The 14711-nt window shown below is 36.9% G+C and overlaps 1 protein-coding gene across 1 annotated transcript; it reads left to right on the top strand.

Annotated features, from left to right (window-relative positions):
* The first annotated feature begins 9135 nt into the window (after positions 1 to 9135).
* LOC128188518 (forkhead box C1-A-like) lies at positions 9136 to 11225 on the top strand. Its single transcript, XM_052859619.1, has one exon. It carries the CDS (start codon positions 9367 to 9369, stop codon positions 10867 to 10869), a length of 1503 nt encoding a protein of 500 aa, XP_052715579.1. The 5' UTR covers positions 9136 to 9366; the 3' UTR covers positions 10870 to 11225.
* Positions 11226 to 14711: the final 3486 nt, after the last annotated feature.

Raw genomic sequence — 14711 nt, forward strand, 5'->3', positions numbered from 1 at the left:
CCCTTTTCACAGTCAATTCTGGCTCTCATAAAACTGATGATTTACAGATAATAAGCAAAGTTCTTTCAAAGCTTTCAAAGAGTTTGTCTTAATTTGTGAGCCCCGAGAAATTGAAAAAGCTACGGCTGGTGTTTCACTTTTCAGCAATATCTTTTAAAATCGTTAAACAGATTGATATAGATACGTGTAACTCCCCCGTCGCCCCTACAAAACAGTTTCATTGTATTTTAATGACTACCGTCGACCTGGATAAATAGATCAGTAACGGCAGTATTTTCTGAAACAGCATAGAAATCACAACAAAAATACCTTTGAACAAACACCTTTGTTGTGAGAAAACATTATCAGTATTTATATCGCTGCGAACGGTTCCGGAAACTTGCTAAGAAGCGCAGCTCGATACACAATCACTAATAGTGGTTACGAGTCAATTAGCGCCAGAATGTCAATGCAGACCCTGGGGAGAGGTCGGACCCATGTAAAGGGTTCCCGCGTGGAGATTTGGTCAGATTAGTCGGGGCTGCCTCTCGCAGCCAAAAACTTCGTTGCCAACAGTTCCCGCAAAGAGGTTCAAACGGTTATCTCCGATGCACAAACTCAAAGTTATCTCTACATTTTCTGAGACTAATTAACATAAAAGTATTAAGTTTAATGGATGTAGTCAGTTTTTGTGTGCTTTACTCTCCAGCAACGATAAAGGTCACAAGACTACTACCCCCCCCCCCCCCCGCCACTATCCTCCCCCACCCCCGCTATCGGTGTGTCGACCTCTCCCACGACTCTTATAATTGTCAGTCAGTCGCTTGTGGTGTATAACTGTTGCGTAACAATGAGCAGGCCTCGATGACTGATGCCATGGTTTTCTGTGTATCGATCCGTCGACATTCAAAAACTGAGTAAGAAGTGTTTGCGTGTTAACTGTAGGGAAGAGGGTATATAACGTTAAATAGCAAAGATTAACACATTTTAAAAATAAGATTTTGATCGTACACTTTTTGAAATAAGATATTTTTAATAGTATACTGAATAGTACGAGCTTCTTTTTTTGGGTAATAAATCATAGTTTAACTCGAACATGAATATATGATTACACAAATTTTAACAAAATGGAAGCTCTAAAAATAGTTTCTTTAATACGTACACCGATACTTAATTTCATTAGTAAATTCATGGATAACTCGTTCATCAGCATGACTGTTAATTCTCCATTATTCAGCTTAATTAATCGGGACAGTCCTGTAACAGTTTACACTTTTCTTCGTTAGGGGTGATTGCATCTTTCATTCCCATTGCAGACGGCTCGATGTTTGGATGACCTTCACGTGACCTTGATACGAGTTCATTCTGAATTGTACCTTCCCTGTGCTAATTAATTAACAAATCACATAATTAATTGATAGATTTGCTCATTATTTAGGTTATGCATGTTGTATTTACGAGACGGCGCGCAGTACACCGTAGAAACGCAGTTAGCAGTGAGCACAACTGTTATGGCTGAAGCCCGTTCTTTATGAATACATGTATATGTAGGAATTCAAAAGAAAAAAAATAATTTTATTGCTATAGAATCTTATAGCTATCAATATTTGCTGTGTCACTGATACGACATGACTTCTTCTTGTTGGCCTCTGAAGATCATTTTCCAATATATCTGTCAAAAATTTCATTATAGTATTAGGGTCGTTATTAACATTTAGAGTTGTTTGGTATAATTGGTACATCTATTTGTTGTAGCTATGAATAACATGTATAATAACACTTCCATACAGCGTCAAAATAGCGGGACAAGGGATTTTAAACTTATTTCACAGACTGGAAGTTGTTTCAAAAGGGGGGTTTATGTTAGAGCAGCTACAATGTATACTCTGTCCCGAGTTCTGGCTTCCACCACTTTTTGCTTGATAATTCGATAATCATAAATACCTTTGTGCTCAAACTACGTTCATCCACTAATATAAAAAATGTCCAGATTATCTGTTTTGAAACGCCCCCTCTACCGCTTCAGGTTTCAATAAATATCCAAAAATTGAAAGTCTACGGGGATTTTGCATTGCATCAGACATTAATAAGCCCGGATCATAACGTTGAAAAATTGCGCGAGGTATCCCGAGTACTTCTGAATGGAGAAAGGATGTAAACATTTCCCATTATAAATCTCCATAAGAAATTTGTTTTTGTTCCTGTGAACTTTTATGAGTGAAAAATGATAATTGTTCAATGAAGATATCTTGAATATTCCATTTTATCGATTTCAACTTTATTTCTTTCACAGGTATGTGTATATTTTTTAAAATTCATCAAAAAGTGATGGAAGCAATAATTTGGGACAGACTATAGTATTAATATTACAAAACCATTGACATGAATAGCTTTACTGGAATTTCAGCACTACGTTCTGGAGATGCCGCGGATGAAGACAATGAGGACAAGACCTCTACACACCTTCTACTCATTAAGAGAATCCGCACACAAAAATAGTTCTTTGAAAAAAGGGACAAATTGTTATCACTGTTTTATACTGGTTCAATAGATCAATATTTAGTTTCTATATTCCCGATGGTTTGATTTCAATTAAGAAATTATAACCCAGTCTTTGTGATGAACTCATTTTATGGAAAAGCAATAATCGAATGGCAACCATACAACTACGAAAACACAATGTTTTTCAATTACATGTATTCAGTAATCAATAAAAAAAATCAAGCCCTGTAAGTAGTTTCACTACTTTGATTTTTTTCCTCACAGCCGTTGGTCACGTGACACTCGTCCACTTGTTGCCTTTCCCGGAATGTCAGCGTGGACACTTTCGCTGTGACCGTTAGGGTGGGGGAACACCAAGGAAGAAAAAAAACTTGTTCTCACGTCAGTGAAACACTTATCATTGGAACACGTGCAAACCAAACTACAGGGTGTTTGTAAAGTCATCATGGTGGCAGGTGATGTGCTTTGATTGGTGATTGCAAGAATTTTAATTTGTTTATCTTGGAAACCAATGACCTATATATCATGCATTTTCGGGCACCCTTTTAGATGGACATTGTAGCAGGTGATTTCTGACGAATGTGCTTTGGTTCTGATTCGGACGTAGAGTCATTTGCCCGACACTCCCGACCCATTACCACATTCATGCCGTCCCTCACAGCCTCCCATTCATATCTGGAATTAGTCCTTCAAGTACTACATACGTAACGCGTTACCTGACTTACGACGCCTCATTATAACAAGTGCAATAATGCAAAAAACAAGCAACTGACGGCCAAAGAGTGAATGAATCTAGTGACCTGTAGAAACTGTTGCAGCAAGTCTGAGAACAATTCAAGAGGTCTAGCTATCGCATTCTTTATAAACAAATAAGAGTACTTTTTGTCAATGTGAGCAATTGAAAAGGGGGGGGGGGGGGGGTCTAAATATTTACAAAGATCAAAATCTCACCTCCCCTTGCTTCACCTCAAATATAATCTCTGTAGATTTCTTTGTATTTCTAATATTTATTGAATGCGTTATAAGTCCAGTTTAATTCTTTAAAATTATCAATGATCAGGTTTTTCTTTTTCTTCCACACCATACTTTAGCGTGCGTACGGTTTCTATATTTTTTACAATGAGGGGTGATGAGATGTCATCTGATAACACTTACGTAACACCTATCCACGCCATCTTTTTCAGAATACTTTCTAAGATAAAGACAAATTCTTCGTCACTCTGTTTACAGCCAGCGTCATTCAATTTTCACCTCTGAAACAGATACGAATCACTCGATCGTGCTAGCTTTGCATCAGAATATCTATCAGATAAAACCAAATTAAATTGTGCATAGATTTTTCGTCGCTTGTTTAATTTTGTGTTGGTGGCGAGTTATGAAATAAAAGAAACAGAAGGTATTATCGGAGATTGTGTGACGGAATATCTCCCATTCTTTCATCATCTGTTTAATAACATAGGATTTACCGCTCCATATGTCCTACACGCTATTAACGCAATCCATGTCGACGAGATTTTCTTCAAGTGTTCAGATTGCAGTTGTGACGATCGCAAATCTAGAACCAAAAAAAAAGCTGAGAGTTTAAAAACCAAATAACACTGTCAGACTAAAAAAAATTAAAGAATAAAATTGATGTGTTTTCCGCGTTTTTCATATCTTTCTGATAATTTCATATAATATATCTGTTTGGAAAATGATACTGTCCATCAAATACAATGTACCCATCATGGACAATTGATTCCATTTCACAGTGTTATTACATGTATATAGAGACACTCTGAAATATGCTATCCCCCAATCGAAGAGTTGGTACGTATATAACACGAAATTCCTCACCATCTGCCTTAACGACCCTCCACATACAAAACAATTACCGAAGCTGATTCCCGAGGACTTACAGAACTCCGGGTTCTTATTCTATTTGTAAATAAGATTATTTATTTCATTTACACTTAAATCGAAATGTGTATTCATTGTTTGATTTTCATGGTTCTTTTAATCTATTTAATTTCAAACTGTCTACAAACTGCTTTTAAGGTATTGTTTAACCGTTGACAGGTTTTTTTTTATTTAAAAAAAAGCGCGTCACAAATTGAAAACTACGAATTTCGCGCGAAGTGAACATCAAACGGAGACAATTAATCAAAGAAAGGCTGTCTGTTCTCCACTGCTAAAACCCCCGGTCCCAAATTGACCATGACAACCGATGATCATCTGACGTCATCACATCATCGAGGCTTTGAAGACGACTCACTTTGCTGAGATTTAGTCTCTCACGGCCGGGGAATCGTGTAAAGCCCGGTCCCTGGGGCCTTGTTACCAATTGATGCTGGGCCTTCTCCTGGGGTCAATCGAGTGTGGTTTTGCTATTGCAGGTGTCCAAGAACCTTTTGAAAAAAAATCGCTTATTTTGGTTAGCCATTTAATTAAAACATCAACCAACGTTAGGCGTTAGGCCAATCTTTTAACTGATCTAATTAAATGGACAAAGCCCACTGGAAGGAATCTGAGAATATCCGTCAATTTTCGACACGTTCGAAACCGACCATGCATTTGTAAAATTTGGAGTTATAGAGGACCGTCGTCAAAAAGTGTATTGCACTTAATTTTCGGAAACAATTAGATGCTTATGAAATCGAAGAAAAATGGTCAATAAATCATACTAATAATTACAAGGTTATTTAAAACCGCTTTGACACATCAGCCCCCCCCCCCCAAAAAAAAAAAAAAAAAAAAAAATAACAACAACAAAACAATTAAAACAAGAAAAAAAAACCTAAATTGTATAAAAAATGTTTGATGAAATTGTTGCAGGAAATTTAAGACATTTTGATAACAAAAAATATTGATATTTCCATGAAATGTGCATTTGTCCATCGTACCCAGAGTGAGTGGGAGAACTGGTTGCCTCTATCCTTTGGTTTGATCAGCCAGAGATAAAGATCTACAACGGTCGTTGTACACATGGCAAGTCTTTTTAAAAATGGCCAAAGTTTCAGAACTTCCAACAGTGTTTGAAACCCAAGAAATTTTGTTTTGACGTGCATGAATCATTATTTACGGAACGTCCTGGGAACTATCAGGACCGATCTGCGATGGATCGCGTTAGATCGCATCAAGTGAGAGCTTTTTGCTGGCTGTATACAGCAACGCTACATCTGTGAAAGGTTCCAAGTGCGATAGCGGCGAGACTTCACCCAATCCGAAACCACTTCAAATCCTCACAAAAAACTTCTCTATCCTTCCAACAGAACAGACTTAACTTTATATGTTTGAAAGGCAAATTAATTTGTTTATAATAAACAGAGGTTATTGTTTCTCTAAACATGTAAAGCGAGTTCTATTAAGTTGATTACATGTCGATTCTTTCGGGATACCATGTTGATTTGTTTTTCAAAAAGTTTCATTCTCTGTTTTCTTGAGTTTTGAGACCCGTCTGCAGGTTTTGTTCCGATATTTTTCTAAAAATACCACAGTATTTGAACGCTCATCTGTGCTGTTATTCTAGCACACATTAAATTACTTTGAATACACAGTACAATTCTATGCGCCAACTGGAAAATGTCTGTGGATTATTTTGTTTTCCTAAATAAATGCAAGCACTGAGGCTTAAAAAGAAATCCGCATTTATTCTCCGCCTAGAAAAACATTGGACCAATCTGCAGGGCAGGCCAGAAAGATTTCGATTGAACCCGGAACAAAAGAAGCAAGCGCGCATAGACTGGGTTTTGTGTTTTTATTTTCCTATATTTATACTTAATTTAAGAACCTAATGCTATTCCAAACATCGTTGGGTATTCGGGATTCGTGGTTTGATGGAAAGCATCCCTCACCCTGACACTGCAATAATCATCCGTTTTGTTATCTGTTTCAATTGTGCGTTCATCTCTCGTTAAGAAACTGACAAATTCGTCGGCTCTTCCTGTCAGATTTTACACCGGAACGCGGGGCGATCCGTCCAGCGTAATGTCCGACACGACTTCCCGCGTCGTCAGGATATTGCCGCTTCGTTACAGCAATTCTGCTTTTGTTTATTCCAAAAGATAAAATACAGAAACATTTTCTAAAGATAAAGTATCATTCTAAATGTAATTGTTTTCGAACAATGTAAAGCGAAGGATTTTTTTTCAGAAGTCGTGAATTTACTAGTATTTTACACAAAAAATACCGGTATAGTGATGATAAAGAAGAAAATTACAATTTGCTACCAAATTCTTATCAAAATATTAAATCAAGTTCGGTTTATATGTTTTAGGATTCTATTCCTGCGTTATATACAATTAGTATATATCTATTTCCTTTATTCTATTTTTTTTTTCATATTTCCCAACGATGTAGTTTTCTTTGCAATTCATTTTCCCCCAAGGATTTAATATGCTAAAGACAAAATCAGAATAATTTTGACTTTATTTTTTTGTAATATAAAATTTTCTTGCAGAATTTATCATCAATGAAAAATAATTGAAAGCAATATGTTTATTTATTCACCAATCAAAGGCCCTCAGGGGGCATATAGATTTTTAAAAAAAGTATTATGATTATATCAAATATTAATGAATGAAAATAGAATGCCCAGTTTGATATTAAATGACCAGAATTTTTCTTGAGAATTCTTTTTTTATTGCACAAATGTTATTAACTATTTAATGACAGAAAACCCATAATTACAAATAATAATATATGTTATTTATATTTTTTGGGTAAAGTTGTTAAAATGAACCTTCTGATTGAAGTAAAAGTTTAATTCATGAATCATAACAAAAATCTTTCTTCTTGAAAATTCAGTTATTTGTATGATTATCATAAAAACTCATTTCTGTAGCGAAATCAATTTCTAAAAATAGGTTTACATCTCGTATTGCTTGAAATCAACTCAATGTTTCACACATTTTTATAACGCTTTTCAATCTTATGACATTCATGAATGACGATTTACATGTTAATATCTGATGTTATTATTATGATGTAGATCGATTTAGCATTTCTCGTTGGAGCATATAAAATACATAACACATGGGGGGAAAAAAGCGCGCGGTTTAGTACAAGCATTGAAAGGAGAGGGATATTTTTGAGGAACATATTGACCAATGTCAAACAGAATCCTCGCACCTGGCGCCCGGTTCTACTCGGAATGTTAGGGAGTAATCTGCGAATGATTACGACCCTGAGTGGGCAGGGACCAGCCAACAGCGAAAGTAAACACACTAACCAGGGCCCCCCAGCAGAACTCCCCAGCCTGACCAAACACCCCCCGGAAAATCTCAACTTCTCCGTGGAATGGCAGGCAGCGTATATTATGAGAAAAATGACAAGCCCAGAGAAGTGGCAGATTGAGGCTCTGTGACAGTCGTATAATATTAGAAAGTCAGCGAAAAATCGCCCTCGATCGGGTTACCATTTAAATCTGGCCTGTTGTTGGACTAACGGGGTCGTACCATTGGCGAGGTTCCACGGGGCCGGAGCGAAGTCTGCCGGGGACAATAAGGGTCTGAGATCGCCACGCACCTGTAGCAATGTCCGTCCACCAGGGCAGAATCTGACACTTATCGTTTAATTAAAACTGTCTGATAAATACCCGTCTCTGGGATATACCAAAGGATGATACCTACACATAGGCTGGGCCCCGTCAGGACATCCATCAAGGTCTCCGGTATCCACGTCTATTAGTCGCACCGCTCCTTTATTCATTTTTTGACGAGTAATTAGAACTCATTCAGCGCCCAGCGTTAACTACTTGATTTATTTTTTCGTATCGCTGATACACATTTATTATGTCATTTTCATGAATCCAATCGTTGTCCTCGGTAAATTCCGCCTTTCAACACTCTGTGTGTGAAATCAGCTGTTTCTCACGGGTTTTTGTACAACTTTCATAAATGCGAATTATTTGATGATTGATATTAAACTTGTTTCCACAAAATTTTTCATTATCATTTTCCTTGAATATAATATTTTTAAAAAAATGTAAGAAAAGGTAGAAGTAAAAATAAATCGTAGTTACAGTGAATAAAAACATACATGCATGTCTGCTAAACGAATATAAGAAAGCTATTATACTTTGGCACAAAAATTGAAATCCGCGAATTTTACTGTACCTTAATTATAAATGAAAAAGTAAGCTTTAATATAATATTATGAAATAGATAAAAGCATGCTATAGATAATGTAATTTTATTCAATTATTCTTAAAGTTTGTATTAAAAAAAATCAATATATTTATCTACAAAATTATTACTGCAAATTAAAACACCTTGATTATTTAAAGTTTCGATTCTTTTGAAAAATCCAAAGTACATTTAATTAACAAATACATCAAATAAACATTTGAAAGGGGGTTTAAATATTTAACAAAACATCTCTCGCCAGGATCGGGTGAAATCTTCTTCTTTATTCAAACTCAATTTTCTCAAAAAAATAATATTTGTAAAGATTAATGCGATATCCCTTGTGTATTACCTAAAGCTATTCCGATATTTCCACGATATGCTCGTCTCACAAATACGAGATCCTAGTGTGCGTCGTAATATGAGGCGGGACTTCGGCTCGACTGCTGATCGCTGATTAGTGCATCCATCGGTCGGGGGCGGACCTATTACCTTATATGGAATATCGAGGCTGATAGTAAATCAGTTATGTGCTGATTTGGGGCACGCAGCGATTGAGGAATCTTTGCTTATAATAACAGTGGATTGCTTATTCTCATCACACTCGATGCGAGAAACAGACACCACAACATAAACACTCACTTCATATTTTGTGAAAACTTGTTCAATCATTTTGATTGAGTGTAAGAGGACTAAAAGAAATAAACCCGTGTGAATGTGACATTTTGATTCACGGAGAAAAATAATATTTGGAGTTTTCGCCGGAGTTTCAGGAATAACAATGCAGCCGGGATCCCTGCAACATCGCTACCACCCCACAGCAAACGTTCCCGGGATCAGCAACGGGCCGGGACTGAGTATGATGCCGGCGTTATTCGGAGACCAAAATTACTACCGACATGGGGGATACCCCACCATGGCTATGGGGGGACTCTCCGCCGCTATGTACTCTCCGGATCAGTATGGAGCCATGGGCCGCCCGTCCCCTTACTCCCATTACGGAACCCCTCACCAGTCACCCAAAGACATGGTCAAACCTCCCTACAGCTATATCGCCCTCATTGCCATGGCCATTCAGAGCCAACCGGACAAAAAAGTCACCCTAAACGGGATTTACCAGTTCATCATGGACAGATTTCCATTCTACCGGGAAAATAAACAAGGCTGGCAAAACAGTATACGACACAATCTGTCGCTAAACGAGTGCTTCGTGAAAATTCCAAGGGATGACAAGAAGCCCGGAAAAGGAAGTTATTGGAGCCTGGATCCGGACAGCTATAACATGTTTGACAACGGGAGCTACCTCCGGCGCCGGAGAAGGTTCAAGAAGAAGGACTCCAGAGACAAGAATTCCAAAGTATCCGACGACTCGGAAAAACCGGATCATCGTTTGGACGCACCCATAGATCGGTGCCATATATCAAAGGAGGATTTAGGAAGTTCCGAATATTCAGAAAACTCAAATAGCGGAAAAGAAAGTTTCGGAAAGGGACGAGAAAGCGAACCCGATGTTAAACCTTCGCGGTCGACTGTAACAACCAAACTAGAACCTTTAGAGAACTCTGATATAATAAATGAAAACAACCGATCCCATTCCAGTCCCAGCTCTCTACCGATCCCTGCCGATCCAATGGAACCAACCACTTCCAACTTTTCCGTGGAGAATATCATGACAAATTCGCACGTGAGTTCTAACTGTGACATCACAGGAGCAGGCTGTAACTATGCCCCTAGTCGCCCGACCTCTCTAGTCAGCCCACCTCTTCTCTCGTATTCCAGGTCTAACGACATTTACCGGAACATTTCTTGTAACCAAAATGTGTCGCCAACTCTCGGCTACAACTACCCCAGCAATATGGCAGCTCAAGCTCTTCTCAACCACACAACCGCCGGAACCGGAAACCCCTCGCTGAATATGTCGTCGTCAGCGACTGAAGATGGGAGCGGTGGTGACGGATCCCCTCAGCCGTCCCCCGCCCACATCCACCCGTCCCTCCCCCAGCCTAACTCCCTGAACCCCGCCATGTTTTCCATGTCGCAGTCACAATCCTACGGGCGTCCACCGAACGGCTGGTACATGGCACCACCGTCCGAAATCAACCACCTGGGTAACCCGGAATTCAGCACCACCTCGCCCTTCTCCACCGTCAGGGACGTGTTCGAGAGTCAGCGGCTCCTGAGCGCCCAGGGGCAGGGCCAGTCCCCCTCCAGCTGTCAGCTCGCGGCCTTCCGGAATCCGTACAAATCCCCTAGCGCATACAGTTGTGATTACGGCAAATTCTAGAGCCATGGTTTCCGTGTATAGAGACATATGCAAACAATTATTTTGTTCTTCTCTATCCAGTAAATGCCAAATAGTGCTAAGTCTTGACACTTTAAAGTGACAACAAAGTTTTGAAGGGTGTTCGATTTTTTTTAAACATTTGTGTTTATGTCATAATTTGTACAGATCACCAGGCTGTTGCTTGAACAGTGTTGCTTGTGAAGTGATTCGACAATTGCTGAAACTGTGGATTATTCTCATGACTGAAAAACAATTACCAAAAATATAAGAAGCGTTTTATGTACCATTTAATAGAGGTATCTATTTTGTTAAATATAAGTATATTTTGTATATTACACATTAAATGTGTAAAAGTTGGTGGTAGTTTATTACATAGATATATAGTTTCTTTAAAATTTCAAAAATTCCGAAAACAGTGAGAGTGTATTGTGAATCCCTATTAATATAATTTATCCGAATAAATCTATTCAGTGCCTATTTATCAAACAATTCTTGGGGGATAATTAAAACAAACTGGGAAAACACCTTGAGTATAATATTTCTTTTAGTTTTTATTAAAATTATTTCTGTAGCAATGGACATATCACAAAGATTTCGTTTTGTTTTATTTCAGTCTGAAATATTTTGGCGTGTGAATATTTGAGGCGTTTATTTGACAATTATTGAGATAATAAACAGCAGATTTACGGGGTTTCCATTTGGTAAAATACTTGTATAATCCGATACTAGGGAATCAACCGAGCATGCATGCACGTGAAGAACCCCGGGTCAGACTCAAAATGTTAGAAAGAAGTTGTAATTATTAAAATAAATTAAAAAAAAAAAACCCAAACCCAAATGTTCTAATAAATCTAGTTTGGTGCTAATTTCATATACCAAATAAAATATTTCAACATGCTCTAAATGATATGCATATTTGACTCTGAATAATTAAGCACTATTTTGTTTGAAATTTACAGTGCTTAGAAAGCATAGTTTGCTTTTCTATTTGTTTTGTTTTAATTAACAAAAACAATTTATTTAAGTATATAAAAAAACCCCTGTCTTTTCATATACTAAAAATAAATTTAAAAAAATACGTTAAAAATGTTTCCTAAAATAAATGAATATTATTCATTATATTGGAAAATAAAAATAAAGAATTATTCTAAAAAAAATTATAATCTTTTTATTGCGTATAAAAACTCCTACGTATATTTATTTTAAATAATGAACATGTATTGAATTGCGGACTTAAAAGTGCTAACATAGAAAGTACAAATCAAAGCTGTCATCTCTATTTACACCTATGCCATAGTTAATTTCAATATTCCTCAACAATATCTATTGAACATTTACATTAAAGTCATTGTTTACCTCGGGTAGGAATTTCATTGAACCCTATCAGTTCTGACCGGGGGTGGTGGTTGAGCCAAGCTTTGGTGGTGCTTTTGGGGGTCTACGCGAAAAGGACCCGAAAACGTTACGTAAGATCTCTGGATTCGATCCATCAGGGATGTAAATTGTGTTTGACGAAAACTTGATAATCTTTTCCTTGTCTTTACCGTCCTTGTCTTTCGTCATCTCATGTGGGGGTGTCAGATGTTTCTGCGATAACCAATCCACTCTGTGTCGAGTCTACAATACATCTATACGCCTTCAGTAGGCCAAACAAATTCAAGAGCGAATTTAAAAAAGTTGCCCTTTTTCCAAATGTAATTCTTAATATTATCCATTATGAATTCGAAAAGATCTCAGGTAATTTTATTTGGAAAAAAACTCAAAAGCCCCGAGAAATATAAATCCCTTTATCAGGCGTCAGTAAAGAAGTTCTTTTCTTAATGGAACGCATATTTTTATATTCAATATCTATGTTTTAATCAATTTGAAAAAAAAATTGCAAATCTCACATCCATTGAAAAAAAATTTGCTAAACCGATATACATGTACATCAAGGATATCAGAGGCCATGACGTGAGAATAAGGCTTCTTAGTCCGTCTCGCGTCTGATTTTATAATATTTGCGTCATTTCTGACCGTACAGTGGCTGTCGCCTTCAATCCTTCAAGCGTTCTACATTTATACAACAAGTCATGATCACTATTCCAGGATCTTAGAAAAGGACGGAATTAACAGATATTTAACCCTTTAACCTTTCACATTGATTAATAATGTTTGCCTATTTAAAAGAAAATAATGATAAAATCCTCACAATAAAATGTTATCCCAAGAATGCTGTTTGTGTAAGTCTTTTTGGTTTGTCGAATAATTAAGCAATGAATCTTGGTAATTTCGGAAGGGCAAACAAAACAGGGGCCCGGAAAGCTCGCAGGTGTCTGAAAGAGCTATCATAATATTTGTGCTGGTCGAATGGAAGGGAGGGCCGTGATATACCCGGAATAATTAAATTTACTGCTAAACTTAACTCCAGGGTATCGGAAGAAAAGAAATGGTAGAAATTTAAACCAACAATCTAAATTAAAATACTCCGCTGATAATATATATACGGATCACATTCAGCGGCCGGAATTGTCCGAAGGGTAAAATTATGTCCAACCCATTGAATGGTCCAATAAAATAAGTCATTGTACTTTTAATAAGAATTCAATTTGAATTGACAAAAACAAAATGACAAGGAGGAGACAATTATTAAAAGACTATCAGATATAAAATTATTAATACGCATTACATGTATTTATTGAGGTGTAAATATTTGCATTTATTTAAAGCTGCTTGGTCCGATTTTATATCAAATTTTATGCACGCTTTTAAACGATGGCTATGCTTAGTATATGTATAATAATAGACATTGCAGTAGTTATACCCGTCAATTATGCCAAATTTCAATGAAGAAAAATACGTACAAAATTTGCTAACAAAACAAACGACGTTAAAAGGTACCGCGTTATTTCGCCTCATGTTAAATATAACCCCTGACGCCGAGACAGGTATGGTTGTATTACGAATTTGACATCGCTTTAAATAAAGGTCGAAATGATCAGACAAATTACAAATAAACATGTGTACCTTTTGTTCGCATATATTTCCAAAGTCTGCTTTCTTTACAATGGATGCATAGCATGCGGGTTGAATAACCCCAATCATTCGGGGGACGTAACCAAGCGGTTTCCTTTTCTAAACATTCCCGTGATGCATTTTGGTTTGTTTTTTCGTTTGCCCAAAGAGAAATTATTTTTTTTACTTTGAATATTTCTAACTTTGAAAGGAAACTGATTCTGCTGGTGTAAATAGGAGAAAGTCCATAACTTTCTAGGATAAATGATTTGTATGAAAAAAAATTTGATACTTTAATTACAAAAAAATCGGACCAAGCAGCTTTAAAAAAAAAATTGTACTTGGTCATCTGAACTCAGAAGGCGATACTATTTTTATTATTATAAAAAAGAAACTGTTAAAATTAGATATCCCCATGACGTCAATATCATATTATTTCAAAACATTCAAAAATATATTCAATTCAGTGATCTAGAGAAAGATCGAGAGACATTGTTTTATTCTTTATTACAATAACCTGTTGTAACAATGATGAACTTCTCTTATGTCACAGTAGATAGGTGGAAAATTAAATCAATATATCTGTGTTTTGCAAGTCGGCAGCTTCAGAAGATTGGAAGGAGGGGAGAGTACCGGTGTTAGGATAACCGATGTAAGGGAAGGATCGCGCCTTGATTATGAACAGATCACCTTGAGTTCCACCTGTTGGAACTTCTGTAAAATGTCCTAACGAGATTTATAAATACCCTCCCCCGGACATAACCAGACTCAGCTGTCTCACCGCCTGGCGATCTGAAACCAATTGCTTTCAATCTTTGTACTCACACCAAAAAAACTCATAAAATATG

Source organism: Crassostrea angulata, chromosome 6 (genome assembly GCF_025612915.1).
Source record: "Crassostrea angulata isolate pt1a10 chromosome 6, ASM2561291v2, whole genome shotgun sequence".
NCBI classification, from domain to species: Eukaryota; Metazoa; Mollusca; class Bivalvia; order Ostreida; family Ostreidae; genus Magallana; species Magallana angulata.